Genomic DNA, 20,991 nt, shown 5'->3' with positions numbered 1-20,991 from the left:
TAGTCTGAAGGCAGTCAGACGAAGAGCGTGGAGGCTTTGGTGTACCTTCTTTACGTGTGGCTGACGTAGAAGGTCCACCCTTAGAGGAAGAGTTCTGGGAACGTCTACTAGCCATCGAAGTACCTCGGTGAACCATTCTCTCGCGGGCCAGAGGGGAGCAACTAGCGTCAACCTTGTCCCTTCGTGAGAGGCGAACTTCTGCAGTACCTTGTTGACAATCTTGAACGGTGGGAATGCATATAGATCTAGATGTGACCAATCTAGGAGAAAGGCATCTATATGAACTGCTGCTGGGTCCGGGATTGGTGAGCAATATATTGGGAGCCTCTTGGTCATCGAGGTTGCAAAGAGATCTATGGTTGGCTGGCCCCAAGTGGCCCAAAGTCTCTTGCATACATCCTTGTGGAGGGTCCATTCTGTTGGAATTACTTGTCCCTTCCGACTGAGACAATCTGCCATGACATTCAAGTTGCCTTGGATGAACCTCGTTACTAGCGATATGTTTAGACCTTTTGACCAGGTGAGCAGGTCCCTTGCGATCTCGTACAACGTCAGTGAGTGGGTCCCTCCTTGCTTGGAGATGTACGCCAAAGCCGTGGTGTTGTCCGAGTTCACCTCCACCACTTTGCCTTGAAGGAGAGACCTGAAGCTTTTCAAGGCCAGATGTACTGCCAGTAGCTCCTTGCAGTTGATATGCATTGTCCTTTGACTCGAGTTCCATATTCCCGAGCATTCCCGACCGTCTAATGTCGCGCCCCAGCCTACGTCCGATGCGTCCGAGAAGAGAACGTGGTTGGGAGTCTGAACAGCCAGGGGCAGACCCTCTCTGAGGCTGATACTGTCCTTCCACCACGTCAGGCAAGACTTCATCTTCTCGGAAATGGTGATCGAGACCGCTTCTAGCGTCTTGTCCTTTTTCCAGTGAAATGCTAGGTGATATTGAAGAGGACGGAGGTGTAGTCTTCCTAATGACACAAACTGTTCCAGGGATGATAGCGTCCCTATCAGACTCATCCACTTTCTGACTGAACATCGTTCCTTCTTCAGCATGTTCTGGATGCATAACTGGGCTTGGCTTGTTCTGGGGGCCGACGGAAAAGCCCGAAAAGCTAGACTGTGAATCTCCATCCCTAAATACACAATAGTTTGGGATGGGACCACTTGTGACTTTTCCATATTGACAAGGAGACCCAATTCCTTGGTCAGATCTAGAGTCCACTTTAGATCCTTCAGACAGCGACGACTGGAAGAAGCTCTGAGAAGCCAGTCGTCCAAATAGAGGGAGGCTCGGATGTCCGCTAAATGAAGGAATTTGGCTACATTCCTCATCAGCCTCGTAAACACAAGAGGAGCTGTGCTTAGGCCAAAGCACAGGGCTTGAAACTGGTAGACAACCTTTTCGAAAACGAATCTCAGAAAAGGTTGGGAGTCCGGGTGGATGGGGACGTGGAAGTAGGCGTCCCTTAGGTCTAAAGAGACCATCCAGTCTTCCCTTCTGACCGCTGCTAGAACCGACTTTGTGGTCTCCATGGAGAACGTCTGCTTTGTGACAAAGACATTCCGCGCACTGACGTCTAGCACCGGCCTCCACCCTCCTGTCTTCTTTGACACCAAGAAGAGGCGGTTGTAGAATCCCGGGGTTTGATGGTCCGAGACTTTGACTACCGCTCCCTTCTCTAGTAAGAGAGACACTTCCTGTTTCAATGCTCGTCTCTTGTCTTCCTCTCTGTACCTGGGAGAGAGATCGATGGGAGACGTTGCTAGAGGGGGTTTTCGTACAAACGGAATCTTGTACCCCTCTCTGAGCAACTTCACAGATTGTGCATCTGCGCCTCTCTTTTCCCAGGTCTGCCAGAAGTTCTTGAGTCTGGCTCCCACTGCTGTCTGAAGAAGCTGGCAGTCAGACTCTGCCCTTAAAGGACTTGGTTCCTTTCTTCTTTCCTCGTTTCCCTTCGGCACGAGCACCTCCTCTGCTGGAGGCTCTGCCACGAAAGGGCGGAATAAAATGGGACGCTGGAGTGTCCATCCTTGGTCTAGCTGACAAGGTAGGCAAAGGGGTGGCTTTGCGAGCTGAGGACGCAACAAGATCGTGAGTATCCTTCTGTATCAAAGAAGCGGCAATTTCCTTAATCAGGTCTTCTGGAAAAAGGCACTTGGAAAGCGGAGCAAACAGAAGTTCGGATCTCTGGCATGGTGTAACTCCAGCTGAAAGGAATGAGCATAGGTTTTCATGCTTCTTAAGGACTCCGGACACAAATGATGCAGCAAGCTCATTAGACCCATCACGTACGGCCTTGTCCATGCAGGACATAATGAGCAAGGAAGTCTCCTTCTCTGTCGGAGAGATCTTTCTGCTTAGAGCTCCTAGACACCAGTCTAAGAAGTTAAAAACTTCGAAGGCTCTAAAGATACCTTTCAAAAGGTGGTCCAGGTCCGAAGATGACCAACATATCTTTGAGCGTCTCATGGCAAGGCGGCGGGGAGAGTCTACTAGGCTTGAGAAGTCGCCCTGGGCAGAGGCAGGAACTCCCAAGCCGAGAACTTCTCCCATGGCATACCAGACGCTCGATCTAGAAGAGAGTCTAGCAGGGGGAAACGTAAAAGCTGTCTTCCCTAAAGTCTTCTTGGAATGCAGCCATTCTCCTATCACACGCAAAGCTCTCTTGGACGAGCGTGCGAGGACGAGTCTAGTAAAGGCAGGAGTGGTTGACGGCATGCCTAACACAAACTCTGACGGAGGAGAACGCGGAGCCACAGAAACAAACTGGTCCGGAAACATCTCTTTGAACAGGGCCAAAACTTTCCTAAAGTCCAAAGAGGGTTGCGTAGACTTAGGCTCGTCCAATTCTGAATGCGGTTCATCTACGTGTGCAGCAACATCATCATCAGAAAGTCCCTCATCCGATAACTGATGAGGGAACGGCAACGGAGTGGGTAACGGCTGGTAAGCTGAGTCCGGTCGCACGGGTGCATGCGTGACTGAGCCGGACGCAACGTCATGGAACTGTTGCCCAGTCTGTGAGCTGGCAACAACCATAGCAGCGCGGGGACGCACAGCGTCTACTCCAGACTGTCTGGACTGATGTGGGTGAGCAGTGGCAACCACACTGGGTTGCGGAGGTTGACGCACCGCGTCAAAACAAAACAACTCTGACGGTTGTTGAACCTCGCGAACGTCAACGGAGACCTCCGTGCGTCGCTGAACGTCAACATGCGGCTGGCAGATCACACTGGAACGCATGGGTGGCGGAACTCTCTCAACTGGTGTGCGTGAGAAGGTTACCTCAGCGTCCACCGGACGCACAACCGATCGTGTGGGCGGTTGTAGGCAAGGAGCTGCACTAGCTGGTGCGGCAGCAACCTTCTCCGCACGAAAGTCCTGCATAAGAGACGTTAGCTGAGACTGCATGTCTTGCAGTAGAGACCACTTAGGGTCTACAGGAGCAGGTGCGGCGACAGACGGTGTAACTGTCTGAAGCGGTACCGCTTTGCCTCTCTTAGGAGGTGAGCAGTCATCGGATGACTGCAGCGAGTCCGAACTGACCCAGTGGCTACAACTGGGCCGTTGGACTTGTGCGGAAGGGACCGACTTGCGCTTTAACGGTCGTGAGACCTTGGTCCAGGGTTTCTTGCGAGAAACACCTTCCGAAGACGAGGTATATATGGGCTCTCTCGTCTTAGTTAGGCAGGGGCGATCTTGGGTAGATACGCCCGATACCACGGAGGGAACGTCTGTTCGCTGATTAAAGCCTCTCGAACCCATTTGTCGTACGACATTGCTTCTCCCCTGGACTTGGGAGCTTGCAAGAGGTCCCGGACTAGGAGGACGACAGGCACGAACAGACGAACCCTCAAGCGCAACACTATCCACAACACTATCACTCACTTTAACACTTCCCACTGCACTTTTGCACTTCAGCTCCTTCACATCCGCCATAAGTTGATTACGGTCACTAGCAAGGGACTCAACTCTCTCACCCAGAGCTTGGATGGCACGCATCATATCAGCCATCGAAGGTTCCTGAGTGCCAGGAGGGGGATTAGGAGCAACCACTACAGGGGAAGGAATAGGTTGTGGGGCATGAGGAGAGGAAATATCGATAGAACGAGAGGAACTTCTCCTAACTCTATCTCTCTCTAGCCTACGTGTATACTTTTGGAATTCGATAAAATCGAATTCCGAAAGCCCAACGCACTCCTCACACCGATCTTCCAATTGACAGGTTTTATCCCGACAATTGGAACAAACAGTGTGAGGGTCGATAGAAGCCTTCGGAAGACGCCTTGAACAGTCCCTAGCATTGCACTTCCTAAATTTTGGGACTTGTGAAGGGTCAGCCATTTTGAATTGGTCAAAGGGGAATTCAAAAAAACTATCAAAAAGTCATCAACAAAGAATCCGTTATCAAAAAGAGTTCAAGGATTTGTGAAGAGAAACCTTGCACAGCGAAAGCTCAAAACTAGAATAATGTACTTCACCAAATAGTTGTGAAAAAACTCCAGTTTAGCAACAGCGAGTAAGTACGTCTTGTCGTTAGCACGACAGAGAGAAAATTGAGTCTTTGTTTACATTGAGTACTGGGTATCTGGACGACAGATGGCGCTGTTGGGCACACCCGCAACCTGTGTAGCGATCGCTGGCGAGTTTTACCTTAGAGTTTTCTGTCGAGCAACAGAGTTGCAGCTATTATAATCACCGGCTAAGTTAAATATTGAAAAATAAATAAGCAGATAACCCTCAATAATTTTAATAAGAAAAAGTTTTCTCTCAAAATTATACCACCAAAACAACTATAAAAATTGTTAAATAAAAACAATTTCTTACCCAGAGGAATTGATAATGAAGAGGCTGTGAATCATGATCCAAGATTTACGCAGACAAACGTCATAAAACGTCGGCAGTGATTTTCACTAAGAATTTTGATCTTCAGTTATTTTCCTCATTCAAGATTTAAGTGTCTGCAAACAAATTGAAAAAAAGATTAGTAGTAAATAAAATTATAAATGGAGTACTTCATATAATCTTTGAAATGATGACAGTAATATACCAGTCTAGCACTACTATATATTACTTTGTAACCAACTTGATTTTATGGGATATACAAAAGATTTTTCCTTTAATGCTGGCTGCTTTTCCCATAATTTCTTCACTGATGTATCAATATCATTATATATATCATTCTTTTCACCATTATGTTGCCTCACTTTTTATGAAAAAATACTTTGAATATTAGGATTTGCTCGGCAGCCTTATATATTTCTATCTTACCAAGAAATAAATGAACAAATTTACAGAATATAAAGGGGATAGGCAACAACATAAAATTAAGGGTAATCTACTGTATTTCCACATTTTGAACAACTTTAATAGTGATTCCAGTCACTGTATAGTTTTAGGTTAAAGTTAGTTGACCACCCAGTCTAAGAAATTTTTAAATTTCAATAAATAAGGATATAAATCAAATTTACTTGAAAAAAAAAAAGATACCAAGATTATGCATCTGATACAGTTGGCGACAATGGAAGATTGAGCGGAGATTTTATGATTACTGTACGGAGAATCCCACATGATGAAAAAAGAAACTGAGCCTTATAATTTTTGGTTATAATTGTTCTTGACTGATAATTACATGGTTGCAATTTTATGAACTGCAGCGACATTTCCTTAACATATCACAGAGTACTATTTCACCTAACCTACCACAGGTGGCTTGTCACATGACACCAAGTTGCAACTATAATGGACTGTCTATCACATGTAAATATTTGACAACAAGACAAACCACAGTCCTTGATAAAAGTTTTCACATAAGCGTACAGGGTTTAATTTTCTTGAAATAAAAAAAAGACATTGGGTCTCATGATATTTGAGGACACACCGGTTGCACAATATCCAAGCTAAGTTGAAAACTATGCATAAGTATAATATGTTATGATTTGCTAATAGAAGAAAATATCCCAAAGCCATTCTTCAATGGAAATTTTGTCTTTACGAAGAACACATTGAGCTCAACACTTGAAAAAGTTTACTCCGCTTAGAATACATAATTGATAAATACAGAAACATTTCGTACACCATCAAAAGTTTTCATTTCACTCGACCAATATCTAAAACTATAAAGTACATGAGGAAGCAGAATTAATGAAGTAAAGCTATTGTAATAGACTGTACAAAGATATAGTAAACCAGAACATTTTTGTTTTATACTATTTCAGTCAAGTATATGAAAATAAATTTGTTAGTAAATATTTGCTCATACACCATCACTAGCAAACATCAAAACTTCACATCTCTCAGACCCAACCTTAGGGAACATGTTCTTACTCATTGAACAATGTAGTACACTATCTCTAAATGGGCAACAGGTAATTTATACCAACAATGTCAACCTCAAACTAATTAGTGTCTGTCCCTCATAAACATACTAGTTCTACTGGTAAATATTCAACGGTAAATATATGATACTTTAACTACTAGCAAAACTGGAATTTGCCTTAAGAAACTGACGAGTGCTGGCTAGTTTGGTATTTTTCTCTATATGTTTAATATGGCCTGGGGCGTAATAACTATTAAAATGTGAAGTATGTTTTTCACTCTAAGTCCATTGTTTACATCTGAGAGACTGAAGGGTACTTATTGCGCATGCGTTGTTTCCCATCGGTTTGGGGAGCTTTCTGTGCATTTACAATGACTTATTTGTCAGGTGGTATTTTTAAACCAATTAACAGCTTACAAGTACTTCTTCATAACTCCCTGGATGTTCTTCTACAACAGCCATTTTTTTTCCACCTTCCCCTTCAGTTTCAACTTAACCACCATCACATAAAGAAATCTCCAAGAGGGATCTTCAGGGAAGTACACCAATCTATTTCGAAATTTAGTGTAATTTCATTTATCTTGGCAATTGATTATGATGGAAATGCTCTCCGTTCAGTGTGAAGCTATTGTTACTCATGTGAAATTAAAAAATAACTGCGAAATGCCTCAAACGTCCGATTCTGACTTAAATTTTCGAGAAGACCAGCACATTTCTACTGTAAAGCTTCTATAAAGATTGCCAAGGGAAAAAAAAAATTAAGAGCCTTTGGTGTCAATCATAAGGTAATGAATTATTTGTGATTTACTTTTTCACAATGTAAGGATTTATTTGTGATTTACTTTCAGTTTGTGACCTGGGAAGGGAGGTCCGGGGGCCTAAGGGTTGTGACCTGGGAACTACTAGGTTAGGTTAGGTGAGTTTGTTAGGTTCTGTACCCTTTTACAAAGCTCAAAGTGATAAATATGTTATTTTTATTAATAAAATAAATTTTTGAATATACTTACCCGATAATCATGTAGCTGTCAACTCCGTTGCCCGACAGAATTCTATGGAGGGATACGCCAGCTATCACAATACTAGAAGGGGGTGTATTTACCAGCGCCACCTGTGGCCAGGTACTCAAGTACTTCTTGTTGACACCTCCTCAATTATTCCTCGGTCCACTGGTTCTCTATGGGGAGGAAGGGAGGGTCGATTAAATCATGATTATCGGGTAAGTATATTCAAAAATTTATTTTATTAATAAAAATAACATTTTTCAATATTAAACTTACCCGATAATCATGTAGCTGATTCACACCCAGGGGGGTGGGTGAAAAACCAGTGTACAAGACTAAAGGATAGCTAAGTATCCCGTATTTCATATAATCAGTTATCCACAATAACAATGAAATAATAAGTACCTGGTAAGGAAGTCGACTTGAACCGTTACTCTGCCTTTAATAAGATCGTCTTCCTTACTGAGCGCAGCGTTCCTCTTGGGAGGCTGAATCAACTCAAAGGTGCTAAAGTATACAGGGCTGCAACCCATACTAAAGGACCTCATCACAACCTTTAACCTTGGCACTTCTCAAGAAAGAATTGACCACCCGCCAAATCAACAAGGATGTGGAAGGCTTCTTAGCCGACCGTACAACCCATAAAAAGTATTCAAGAGAAAGGTTAAAAAGTTATGGGATTATGGGAATGTAGTGGCTGAGCCCTCGCCTACTACTGCATTCGTTGCTACGAATGGACCCAGGGTGTAGCAGTACTCGTAAAGAGACTGGACATCTTTGAGATAGCATGATGCGAACACTGACTTGCTTCTCCAATAGGTTGCATCCATAACACTCTGCAGAGAACGGTTCTGTTTGAAGGCCACTGAAGTAGCCACAGCTCTCACTTCATGTGTCCTTACCTTCAGCAAAGCAAGGTCTTCTTCCTTCAGATGAGAATTTGCTTCTCTAATCAGAAGCCTGATGTAGTAAGAAACTGAGTTCTTAGACATTGGTAGAGAAGGCTTCTTGATAGCACACCATAAGGCTTCTGATTGTCCTCGTAATGGTTTTGACCTTCTTAGATAGTACTTAAGAGCTCTAACTGGGCAAAGTACTCTCTCCAGTTCGTTCCCCACCATGTTGGACAGGCTTGGGATCTCGAACGACTTAGGCCAAGGACGGGAAGGAAGCTCGTTTTTAGCCAAAAAACCGAGCTGCAAGGAACATGTAGCCGTTTCAGATGTGAAACCTATGTTCCTGCTGAAGGCGTGGATCTCACTTACTCTTTTACCTGTTGCTAAGCACACGAGGAAAAGAGTTTTTAATGTGAGGTCCTTAAAAGAGGCTGATTGGAGCGGTTGAAATCCTGATGACATTAGGAACCTTAGGACCACGTCTAGATTCCAGCCTGGAGTGGACAACCGACGTTCCTTTGAGGTCTCAAAAGACCTAAGGAGGTCCTGTAGATCTTTGTTGGAGGAAAGATCCAAGCCTCTGTGGCGGAAAACCGCTGCCAACATACTTCTGTAACCCTTGATCGTAGGAGCTGATAGGGATCTTACGTTCCTTAGATGTAACAGGAAGTCAGCAATCTGGGTTACAGTGGTACTGGTTGAGGAAACTGCATTGGCCTTGCACCAGCTTCGGAAGGCTTCCCATAAAGACTGATAGACTCTGAGAGTGGATGTCGTCCTTGCTCTGGCAATCGCTCTGGCTGCCTCCTTCGAAAAGCCTCTAGCTCTTGAGAGTCTTTCGATAGGCTGAAGGCAGTCAGACGAAGAGCGTGGAGGTTTGGGTGTACCTTCTTTACGTGAGGTTGACGCAGAAGGTCCACTCTAGGAGGAAGAGTCCTGGGAACGTCGACCAGCCATTGCAGTACCTCGGTGAACCATTCTCTCGCGGGCCAGAGGGGAGCAACCAACGTCAGCCGTGTCCCTTTGTGAGAGGCGAACTTCTGAAGTACCTTGTTGACAAACTTGAACGGCGGGAATGCATACAGGTCGAGATGGGACCAATCCAGCAGAAAGGCATCTACGCGAACTGCTGCTGGGTCTGGAATCGGAGAACAATACAAGAGGAGCCTCTTGGTCATCGAGGTAGCGAATAGATCTATGGTTGGCTGACCCCACAGGGCCCAAAGTCTGCTGCAAACATTCTTGTGAAGGGTCCACTCTGTGGGGAAGACCTGACCCTTCCGGCTGAGGCGATCTGCCATGACATTCATATCGCCCTGAATGAGCCTCGTTACCAGCGTGAGCTTTCGATCTTTTGACCAAATGAGGAGGTCCCTTGCGATCTCGAACAACTTCCTCGAATGAGTCCCTCCCTGCTTGGAGATGTAAGCCAAGGCTGTGGTGTAGTCGGAGTTCACCTCCACCACCTTGTTAAGCTGGAGGGACTTGAAGTTTATCAAGGCCAGATGAACTGCCAACAACTCCTTGCAATAGATGTGAAGTGTCCTTTGCTCCTGATTCCATGTTCCCGAGCATTCCTGTCCGTCCAGTGTCGCACCCCAGCCCGTGTCCGATGCGTCCGAGAAGAGACGGTGGTCGGGGGTCTGAACAGCCAATGGTAGACCTTCCTTGAGAAGAATGCTGTTCTTCCACCACGTTAGAGTAGACCTCATCTCTTCGGAAACAGGAACTGAGCCCGTCTCTAGCGTCATGTCCTTTATCCAGTGAGCAGCTAGATGATACTGAAGGGGGCGGAGGTGGAGTCTCCCTAACTCGATGAACAGGGCCAGCGATGAAAGTGTCCCTGTTAGACTCATCCACTGCCTGACTAAGCATCGGTTCCTTCTCAGCATGCTCTGGATGCATTCTAGGGCTTGGAAGATCCTTGGGGCCGACGGACAAGTCCGAAAAGCTCGACTCTGAAGATCCATACCCAAGGAGACAATGGTCTGGGATGGAACGAGCTGAGACTCCTCAAAATTGACCAGGAGGCCCAGTTCCTTGGTCAGATCCATAGTCCATTTGAAAATCTCCAGACAGCGACGACTTGTGGGAGCTCTTAAAAGCCAGTCGTCTGACGGAGCCGGACACAAGATCATGATACTGCTGCACAGTCTGTAAACTGTCAATCATGGGCAAGCGAGGAAGAACAGTGACAACCCGAATCTGTCTAGACTGTCTGGGTCGTACAGACAACTCCTTAACGGGTTGCTGAGGTTGCCTCACTGCGTCACAACAAGTCCCTTCTGTTGGTTGTTGAACGTCTTCCCCGTGACACATTGACTCCGTAAACAAAAAATTCTCTAACAAGGACTAAGCTTGGACTGCATGTCATGCAACACAGCTCAAGGTCTATGGGAGCAGGTGTGGTAACAGACGGGATTAGCGGCTGAAGTGGAACCATTACCTTCCCTGTAAGCATGTTATGCTTAAATAAAAGTCCATAAGAGGTTATGCAGCTAAAGGCTCCCTCCAAATGACAGAGTCCTCAAGGGAATATCAGAAGGAGGGAGAAAAGAACTTTCTCATCTACAGGGACCTTATCCTAGAAAAGCTAAGTTCTCTGAGTGAGGGTTCACTGGTGCAAAAGCAGCAGACTAGAAGGCAACGTTATGAAACTGCTTGACAGTCTAGTGAGTTGGCAACAACCCAAGATGTGTTGAGAAGCATGCGGTAAGGTATGCAGAGCATGATGTATGCAGAGTATGCTGTATGCAGAGCATGCTGTATGTAGAGCAAGTTGTATGCAGAGCATGCTGAATGCAGAGCATGCTGAATGCAGAGCATGTTGTATGCAGAGCATGCTGAATGCAGAGCATGCTGTATGCTGAGCATGTAGTAAGCAGAGCCTGCTGTAAGCAGAGCCTGCTGTAAGGAAAGCAGAGCGTGTGCATGGCGTTTAACATTTCTCAGAAATTCCATGACCAGTGCTAGAGTGCTTTATGCATGCTTGCATGGGGTTTAAACCATGGTATGAAAATGGTAAGGTATGCTGAACAGCAGAGTCAGAACGAGCTGGAACAACAATAGTTGTGGTTTCCTCTTCAAGACTCCGATGAGGGAACACCTGAGGCTCAGTCTGCAAAGGCTGAATAAAAGACAAGCAGAAGGAAGGCCATGGGTGGAGGAGGCTGACTCCTAGCATGAGTGGTTGAACCCAAGGGTTGCGCTTGCTGAGCGGTTGGCGGAAGCGGAGTAGCAAGTTCCAGTTCCTGTGGTGTGAGCGGAGCGCGATGAGGAAGAGGCTGCGCAGAACAAGGTAAATGTCTCGCAAGCTGAGGCTCCTGAGGCGCAAGGCTAAGGTGTTGTGGTGCTTGCCTTGTGGAGGGTTGAGCTCGCTGCAGCGAGAGCTGAGGAGACTGACTCATGGACGGGAGAGGTTGTTGTACCTCAACCGAGTGTTGCATCACTGGTGGAGCAGCAAGTGGAGGCGGAGGAAGAGAGGTATAATCCTCCTGATCCCAATGTAAAGGTTGCCTTAAGGAAGGCGGAGGCTGAACACCACAGGGAACAGCAAACTCAGCACGTGGCTCAACATCGTACGCCTGGCAGGTGGAACTGCTGGCAGGTGGTACTGCGATCAGGCGGAGCGAGTGTAGGAGGAGGGAGTGTAGGCGGAGGCGGAGGAGCAACACTCTCAGCCCGACACTCACGCATTAAGTCCGAAAGCTGTGCTTGCATGGACTGTAGTAGAGTCCACAACATCGTACGCCTGGCAGATGGTACTGTGATCAGGCGGAGCGAGTGTAGGTGGAGGGAGTGTAGGCGGAGGCGGAGGAGCAACACTCTCAGCCCGACACTCACGCATCAAGTCCGAAAGCTGTGCTTGCATGGACTGTAGTAGAGTTCACAACATCGTACGCCTGGCAGGTGGTACTGTGATCAGGCGGAGCGATCATAGGCGGGGGGGGGGGAGTGTAGGCGGAGGCGGAGGCGCAACACTCTCAGCCCGACACTCACGCATCAAGACCGAAAGTTGTGACTGTATGGACTGCAGTAGAGTTAACTTGGGGTCGGCAGACACTAAGTTCTGCTGAGGTAAAGCCTTAACAGCAGAGATCTGTTGTGGCAGAACCTTACTCCTCTTAGGCGGAGTGTAATCAACTGATGACTGAGGAGAGTCAGAGCTAACCCAATGACTGCATTCGGGTTGTGAACTTAAACTTCGTACGTCTGGCATAGGTCTGGACTTAACGTTTAAGAGGTCTTGAGACCTGAGACCAGCGTTACTCTGCCTTTATTTTCTCCCCTAATCTCTTCTGCAGACGAGCAAAATAAGGGCTCAATCGTCTGCGGGTGGGAGTGACGGTCTCGGTAAGACACGCCCACAACCACCGAGAATACTTCTGTGCGCCGATCAAGGCCTGCTGAACCCTTATGCCCTTCGACATTGCTTCTCCCCTGGGCTTGGGAGCTTGCAAGAGGTCCCGGACTGGGAGGACGACTGGCGCGCACAAAAGTACCCTCACGCACTAATCACTTATCACTTTGATTTCTGTTTGCACTTATTTCACTGAACTCGAAACTTTAAGTGGTTTGTACCTGAAATACGCAATTCTATCCTTTCTCAAAGTTAGTAATTGCGAAAACAGAATTACAATGTAACAGAAAAATCTAATGAAAGATAATTCAGTGGTTGGAAAGAGACTAAACACTAGATCACTTTAGAAACGTTTAGTTTCTTCCCCTAAAGAGACTAGGGAGAAGAGCAAAAAACGATAACGACGTTACTCGTACGCCTGGCAGGCTTGAATGAAACGTTTATCCTCTTTCTCCCTCCGTCTCTATCTCTCTCTCTCTCTCTCTCTCTCTAGACTTAGAACCTGAGAGAAGAGCCCAATCATATATATCGTTAAAACATATTATTGTTAAAGGAAAAAACTGAAAAGTTCCTTTATTAGGATCAAAACCATTAAGTTAAGAAAGAATGAACAAAACGCTAGACACGGTTACTCTTACTGCAACGTGAAACCGTGAACATTCTTTCTCTATCGTAACGATAGAGTGCAAGTTGAACGTTCTGAACGTCAACAACTGCAGAGACAAAACAAAACGTTAGTTCAACTTTGAAAACAGTACGAGACTGTCAAAGAAAATCTTTCAAACTCTGTGGCGGAAATAGCATAATATGTTAACAGGTAAAACCGAAATGACGGGCTCAAAGTTTATTAACTTCGGTAAAAGACCGCCTACTATTAGGAAGGTCGAATATAAACAAATATAAAAATTAATTTTAATGAGTTTATAATAAAAGGAAGTTAATCGAAGAGGCCTATAAGAGGCGGAGAGATATAAATAAATCTATAACTTTTGTTAAGCAAAATTAAGAAAGAGAGTCTATACTCTCTTAGACACCAACACTTCCGTCTAAGGGAAGGGTCGGCCATTGAAAGGTGAACGAGAGTTCATACTCTCTCGTCACCATAATTAATCAAATTAATTCCAAAAGCTAACTAAGCTAATATAGAAGTTTCCAGTAAAGCGACAGCCGAAATCAAAGAGAAATACTTCACCAAAGTCGTGAAAATACTCCAAGAACATAAGCGTATCCCAGAACGTCTTGCCGGAAGCACGACAGAGGAATAATTGAGGAGGTGTCAACAAGAAGTACTTGAGTACCTGGCCACAGGTGGCGCTGGTAAATACACCCCCTTCTAGTATTGTGATAGCTGGCGTATCCCTCCATAGAATTCTGTCGGGCAACGGAGTTGACAGCTACATGATTATCGGGTAAGTTTAATATTGAAAAAATCACGTTCTGGGCTTTTTTCAGCCACTTACATGAACCATATATTTTTCCAACTGGTTATCTTGTGCTTATTTTGCATTTCTGAACATTATTATTGCTGCAAATCACTCGTTTATAACATTTCCCTACCCAAAAAAAACCCGTTTCCCACTGGGGTGCCCCATAATTGTCTTTATATAAGGGGTCCAAAACCGCATGAACGGATGGTTTGTCCCAATAATCATGGTCAGAAATGCATAAAATATAGTGAGTAGCAAAAATATATGGTTCATATATTTGGCTAGAAATTAAAGTATCATATATTTACTGATGACGGCAATACCCAATACCACCTATTTTCAACCCTATCACTAAGAATACAGCGGTCTAAGGAGAGATGCAAGGGGGACTTAGCCCCCCCTTAAGTAAGTGGGTAAGGACATGGCTTGTAGGTTAGGTCAGGTGAGGAAGTTTAGGTTAGATGGTGTTCTATGCATGTGTTCCTGTCCGTCATTATACAAAGGCTTCCCACGGTCTTCTATTAAAGGTTCAAAGGCCGCTCATGAATTACAGAGGCAAGGGGCAGTGACATTGCCTTATCAAGCAGGGAAATGCATTAGAGACTGACCATATATCATATGATCAGTGCCCAAGCCCCCTCTCCACCCAAGCTAGGACCAGGGAGGACCGAGGACCAGGCAATGGCTGCTGATGACTCAGCAAAAAGACCTATGGGCTCCCCCAAATCCCCCAACCTTGGTTCACAAGGATGGTAAGGTTGCAGACACTAATGGCACTAACGAGACTGAGCGGGACTCGAACCCCCGACTGGCAAACACCAGGCAGAGACGTTACCAATCAGGCCACAACAACACTTATCTTGGATTACAGTTCTCTTGCTTGTTGGTAGGCTCATGCACCGTTTCCTTATTTTCTTTTCCTCATTGGGCTATTTTCCACACTGGAGCCCTTGGCCTTATAACATCATGCTCTTCCAACTATGGTTGTAGCTTAGCAAATAATGATAATAACCTAACCTAACCTAGGATGCTGCTTTCAAATCAAAATTACTTAAAACAGACCTGGGATGCTGTGTCCCTTACTCGGGATAATATATACTACCCTGTTAAGCTTATCCTAAGATAGGCTTAATTAAGAGCCTAAATATGAATGTGGGGGAATACAGTTACTAGTAGGGGAAATACAGAATTCAGTAACTACAGTAGATGGTTGAAATCGTAGCCCAACCGTCTAAGTACATAACACCAAACCTATTAATTATGACATAATAAGAATAATAACCACTCATACTTGAGTATTATGATATCAAAGGTTATTTCATCACCGAAAATACTATTTGCTTGCTGTACTTTTTCACAAAAACACAAATTGAATTGACAACAAAGCAGCTGTCAAAATATACCTTAAATTCCCGGCGTTGGCGACACCCTCAGAATCCCTTAATTCAGAAGTTCGTGTTGTTACTTTGGATGTTTATTTTATTCTCTGTTGTATTCTCCTAATCATAAAACATGGATATAATTATTTTATCTTTTATATCATCATTATTTTAGAAAATTTTCCAACATTTATTTCCAAAATCATGCTTTTCTGCATGATATAATGTTTTTATTTCATTTTACTTTGGATATTTCTTTTACTTTCTGTTGTATTATCCTAAGCATAAAACACAGGTTTAATTATTTTCTTTTTAATAGCATCATTATTTTATTTTTTTTTCCAACATTTATTTCCAAAATCATGCTTTTCTGCATGGTAGAATATTTAAACACTTACTATGGTGTGGAAATGTTTAAACAATAACTTGTGAAATGTTTTAGCATTGCATTTTAGTTTTTACTTGTATAGTTTGAGTGTGGCCTCAAATTCTTCATAACAAGGTGAGTATATGAGATGGAATTGTTTATATATTTGTTATCTTAATAATTACATTTGGTGCATTGGATATGAAACAACTATTGAAGAAACTGTATTGTATCACAGAGGCTAGTGCTATTTGGGAATGTTTCGTAGTCGATTTTGCTATAAATGATTTAGTAATGAGTGCTACTCATAGTATTTTATATCGTCTCTATACTCTTGTTGTTGTATGAAATCATTTATAATATCATAGGCCATTCTTGCTAGTTAGAAAGAAGTTTTGTGTTGGTCCAAAGATGGCGAAACTACTAGAGTAAAGTATAAATGTAAGTGGTGCTGGTTAACCCAGTCCTGGGGTAGGTTAGGTGATGGTATATTATGTCTACTTAACGTAGCCTTGTTACATAAGGGTTTGATGAAAATCGGGTGAAGCCTTAGACTCAGATAGACTTGTTTATTGTGGTAGAAATAGCAGTAGGCCCATACCTCCGTAACATACTGTATATTATTATATCGCATAATCTAAGAGGAAAGATTAGGAGCAACCCTTGGAAGCTATGCTTATCTAATCTGGAAATGATTTGAGGATAATACTATGTTACGGTTGTGTATCTGTAAGTTTGTTGCAATAAGACTCAATGCCCTACCCTGTAGGAATTTTATTTGTTCGTGACGACAGGATCTGCATTTTATTTATTTTTTTTTATTTAATCCTATTTTGAATCGGATTTGATAATTGTCAGCATGACTATATTTATAAGTCAACATTATCAAGTGTGCAAAATATACATTGGCTAATGCATTGGACAGACTATATCCGTCAGATGCGGAACAGAAATGAACTCATGAATTTACAGGTTGTTGTGGCCTGATTGGTAACGTCTCTGCATGGTGTTTCCCAGTCGGGGGTTCGAGTCCCGCTCAGACTCGTTAGTGCCATTAGTGTCTGCAACCTTACCATCCTTGTGAGCTAAGGTTGGGGGGGTTTGGGGGAGCCTATAGGTCTATCTGCTGAGTCATCAGCAGCCACTGCCTGGCCCTTCCTGGTCCTAGCTTGGGTGGAGAGGAGGCTTGGGCGCTTATCATATAATAAATATATGGTCAGTCTCTAGGGCATTGTCCTGATTGCTAGGGCAATGTCACTCCCTTGCCTCTGCCATTCATGAGCGACCTTTATACATGAGCAGAAAAATGGTTATGTGATGGCTACCGCATGTGGCGCATCATCTCTTACTGTATACTATGTATACTACACACAGATTTTAAGAAAGTTTAATGTGTCTCACCTACCCCATTTTCATTGCCTCTATAACAAACCCCAACAATAACAACTAACGTATACTAGGATGTTCGGAACGCCCATTGTAATGTTGCCTTGAATCCTCTAAAAACGAATTTAGCTGATTGAAACCTCGATTCTGTCAAAGCAAATCAGTAAAATTCAACACCCTTCATGAACCTGCGTTCTCAACATGTGTGATCCGTTTCCGTTTGTCTTGTCGAAGGTGGGAGTTTTCACCTACACATGACTACGGTAGTTTCTCTTTCTTTAAACTGTTGTTTTTGTTTTAGCAAAGTAGTAGTTTCTTGGCCATTATAATTCGTTTATCACTTTAATGTTGTGCGCTTGTTTGATGTAAGTCAGTTATGAAGATATTTCCGATGAATTTATCACTTATAGTTTTAATAGGTTTGAAATAATTTTAAATGGATGCGTATAAATTGAACTTATTTGATAGTAGCTGTGTCTTTTTTGCCCATCTAAAAACTGACCGATGGTGACTATAAATATATAGGGTTAGAACTTTCAGGTTCCTCATCGTTCACTCCCACAAATTGTGCAGAAAGTACAGTACGTTGTCGTTAGGTACCTCCTCTACAGACGCCATCCACAACTTGTTCACATTTATGTAGTTTACACAAATCTTAACAAGAGTTAAATCTTGAGGTTTATAAATGTTCCTTATGAACAAAATTCCAGTTTTAAGTGAGACTAAATATCTTGACCAACATCACTCAATGAAAGAGTTATATCTAGAGAAATGTAGATGCGGTTACTAAAATAAGTGCCGATGGCTATCCATCGTTAGATAATTCCCCGTTCATTATTTCTAAGCACACTTGATGACCGTGCTAATGATTGGTTCTATTTGTTAGAAAAGTTTGAAAGCCCTTCTCATTTTATCATTTGAAATTAACATATTAACACAGGAATTACGTCGTCTCATAGAACATTCTATTTCCCTAGCCGTGCTTCAAAGGCCGCCATTTCAAGATCAGTAAATATGGCCTCCGTGGTATATGACCTGGTCATAGTTGGTTCCGGTATGTTCGGATCGGCCGCGGCATATCATGCGTCGCAGATCAGTGGAAAATCTATATGCCTCATTGGCCCTCCAGAACCGAAGGTAAGGTGTTGATATATTACATTTTTTTAAATTAACAATGTAATTTTTAAGGGGGTTAAAGATATTACGGTTAAGGGCTGACGTACATTAGACTTCGGTTAGTCATGTGCAACAAATGTTGTAGTAAATTTATTGGGACGATAAATTAGACTTAAAGGGGAATCATATCACTATTGAACTTTAATAATCTCTCTCTCTCTCTCTCTCTCTCTCTCTCTCTCTCTCTCTCTCTCTCTCTCTCTATCTCTCTCTCTCTCTCTCTCTCTCTCTCATTAAAAAACATCAAATTTATATAAGAGAATATTTTTTTTACAATATTTTTTTTTCTAATTGTACAATATTATATATTTTGGATAACCGCCAAACGTATATCAGTTATGTTATTATATATATATATATATATATATATATATATATATATATATATATATATATATATATAGATAGATAGATAGATAGATAGATATAATTTTTTTTTTGGGGGGGGGTTTGGTTTTGGGGCATATTTTAGATTGTAGCTAAATGTATGACGATTAGATTTATATGTATAAATATTGTGTGTTTTCCTCTCATACCCAGGTCTCTAGACGCTATGTAAATTGTTGTGTGAGGTGTGTACGCTGGCTAGAATCAAACCTTAAATACAGTTACTCAATTCCACGCTTTCTTATTCTTACAAAGGCAATTAATATAAACACTTGATATAAGTACTTAATCCTAAACATAAATGCCAAGCCTACAACAGATACTGTTCACAAAAATAAAACAAAATTAGAACGAAAATTCAAAGCTCAAGATAGAGACGACTGGCGAAATCTAACCAAGGCTTTTTGCGTCAATAGGCGTAGGAGATGATGATGATGATGATGATGATGATGATGATGATGAGGAGGAGGAGGAGGAGGAGGAAGAAGAGGAGAACTAAAATACAAAATTTCTCATTTCTTATCAAGAATCTTTTATTTTAGTTGGATGGTCATTTATACCCTTGCATTTACGGTTGACGCAAGAGTTAATATTTATGATTCCAGTTTGATCACAATGTAATTTTCAAAACACATTATGTTAAGAGCTGTTTTCTAATCCTATCACACAAGAGGATCCTGTGCCCTACAGGACTTACAAGATCTGTTTGCTGTATACGTTGTTAGGTATTTAGAGAATCACGCATCAATGGACATTGACAATTTTAGTATCCATTTATACAAGTCTTTTAATATTTCCCACAATATCGGTGCTAGAGTTATAATAATATTTTAAGCATCTTTCTTTCCAATTACGCCACATATATAACATTTCATGTCGTTGTTGCTTCAATACAACGAAGTTAATAATCAACGATGGAATGCCAGTTATAAGCCTAAACTACTCGTTAAATTGCTTGTCCGCTACCGATTTCAGTGACCTAGCACTCTACTACAGATGGAACTAGAGGGGCACTCAGTAGAGTGCAGATCTCCCCCGCAGCAGCTTATTTCTCGACCTTTTGCTCGACCTTGACCTTTGACCTGAGCATGTATTAATTGGCGTCGATTTTCATGCTCAAATGTAAACCAAGTTTTGAAGTCTTTATGATAACGATGTCCAAACCTATGGCTAATTACGTTAATTGGACATTTTGCTTGATCTTGACCTTGACCATTGACCTTGTCCTTCCAAAATTTAATTATTTCCAGCATTTTACATAACAGTTAATCCCTGCAAATTTCAATATTCTACGATTAAAATTGTGGACAGGAAGCTGTTCACAAACAAACACACACACAAACAACAGGTAAAACAACCTCCTTCCAACTTCGTTGGCGGAGGTAAATATATTTTCCTTTTTTTCTGTATCTGTTCCTGTAATTCTCTCCGCTTGAAGCGCCGTTGCAGGCATTATTTTCAATACATAATTATAAATAAAGTTTCATTCATATTTACGACGAAAATTCTGTTTTTAATTAAAAGTCTCTGTAACACTAAGACCATCGACAGTTACCCATTGACGCAAAGGGCCTCGGTTAGATTTTGCCAGTCGTCTTTATCTTGAGCTTTTAATTCAATACCTCTCCATTCATCATCTCCCACGTCACGTTTCGTAGTCCTCAGCCATGTAGGTCTGGGCCTTCCAACTCTTCTAATGTCTTGTGAACCCTAGTTGAAAGTTTGGTGAACTAATCTCTGAAGTTGGGTGTGCGAAGAGTATGCCCAAGCCATCTCCATCTACCCCGCACTATAATTTCATCCACATATGGTACTCGAATAATCTTTCTTATAGGCGATTTGTCAACGTTCAACGGTTAATTTCCTCTAAATTACTATAAATCGATGAATATTAATATAACGACTTATTTGTAAACTCTTAATTCAAAGTTTGTGTGTTTTACAGTTTTAAACTAGTGTTTACTGTTACTCTATTTTCACAATTAAAGCTTTTCAATTTCACGTATAAACATTTACCGGTTCGTCTTTACGATAGACAATATTATAAGGTACAGCCCTAGTTGGAAAAGCAGGCTGCTATAAGCCCAGGGGCTGCAACAGGGAAAATAGCCCAGTGAGGAAAGGAATCAAGGAAAAATTAAATATTTTAAGAACAGTAACGTTAAAATAAATATGTCCTATTGAAACTATAAAAACTTTAACAAAACAAGAGGAAGAGAAATGAGATAGAATAGAGTGCCCGAGTGTACCCTCAAGCAAGAGAACTCTAACCCAAGACAGTCGAAGACCGAGGTA

The 20,991-nt window shown here is 42.7% G+C and overlaps 3 protein-coding genes across 4 annotated transcripts in view; 1 reads left to right on the top strand and 2 right to left on the bottom strand.

The window, feature by feature from the left end:
• The window catches only part of LOC137660229 (AP-3 complex subunit mu-1-like), a 41,060-nt gene extending 25,583 nt beyond the window's left edge, over positions 1-15,477 (bottom strand). The window contains exons 1-2 of one of the 2 annotated variants that reach the window (XM_068394958.1): positions 15,405-15,477; positions 4,826-4,959 (exon numbers count right to left, since the gene is read on the bottom strand). In XM_068394958.1, coding sequence (XP_068251059.1) covers positions 4,826-4,860 — 35 coding nt within the window. In that variant the 5' untranslated portion in view covers positions 4,861-4,959; positions 15,405-15,477. Of the gene's footprint in view, positions 1-4,825; positions 4,960-15,292 lie in introns of both variants that reach the window. The other variant, XM_068394959.1, reaches the window with a different exon arrangement.
• Positions 1-20,991, bottom strand: part of LOC137660228 (AP-3 complex subunit mu-1-like) — a 154,398-nt gene that overhangs the window by 25,583 nt on the left and 107,824 nt on the right. The gene's annotated exons all lie outside the window — the stretch shown is intronic.
• Positions 15,781-20,991, top strand: part of LOC137660233 (monomeric sarcosine oxidase-like) — a 26,849-nt gene continuing 21,638 nt past the window's right edge. The window contains exons 1-2 of the mRNA XM_068394962.1: positions 15,781-15,882; positions 18,111-18,270. Of these exons, the coding sequence (XP_068251063.1) occupies positions 18,148-18,270 (123 nt within the window). The 5' untranslated portion in view covers positions 15,781-15,882; positions 18,111-18,147. The remainder of the gene's footprint in view (positions 15,883-18,110; positions 18,271-20,991) is intronic.

This window comes from Palaemon carinicauda, chromosome 20, assembly GCF_036898095.1.
Source record: "Palaemon carinicauda isolate YSFRI2023 chromosome 20, ASM3689809v2, whole genome shotgun sequence".
Taxonomy (NCBI): domain Eukaryota; kingdom Metazoa; phylum Arthropoda; class Malacostraca; order Decapoda; family Palaemonidae; genus Palaemon; species Palaemon carinicauda.
The sequence above is the reverse complement of the archived record's forward strand: the minus strand, read 5'-3'. Positions and strand labels throughout refer to the sequence as shown.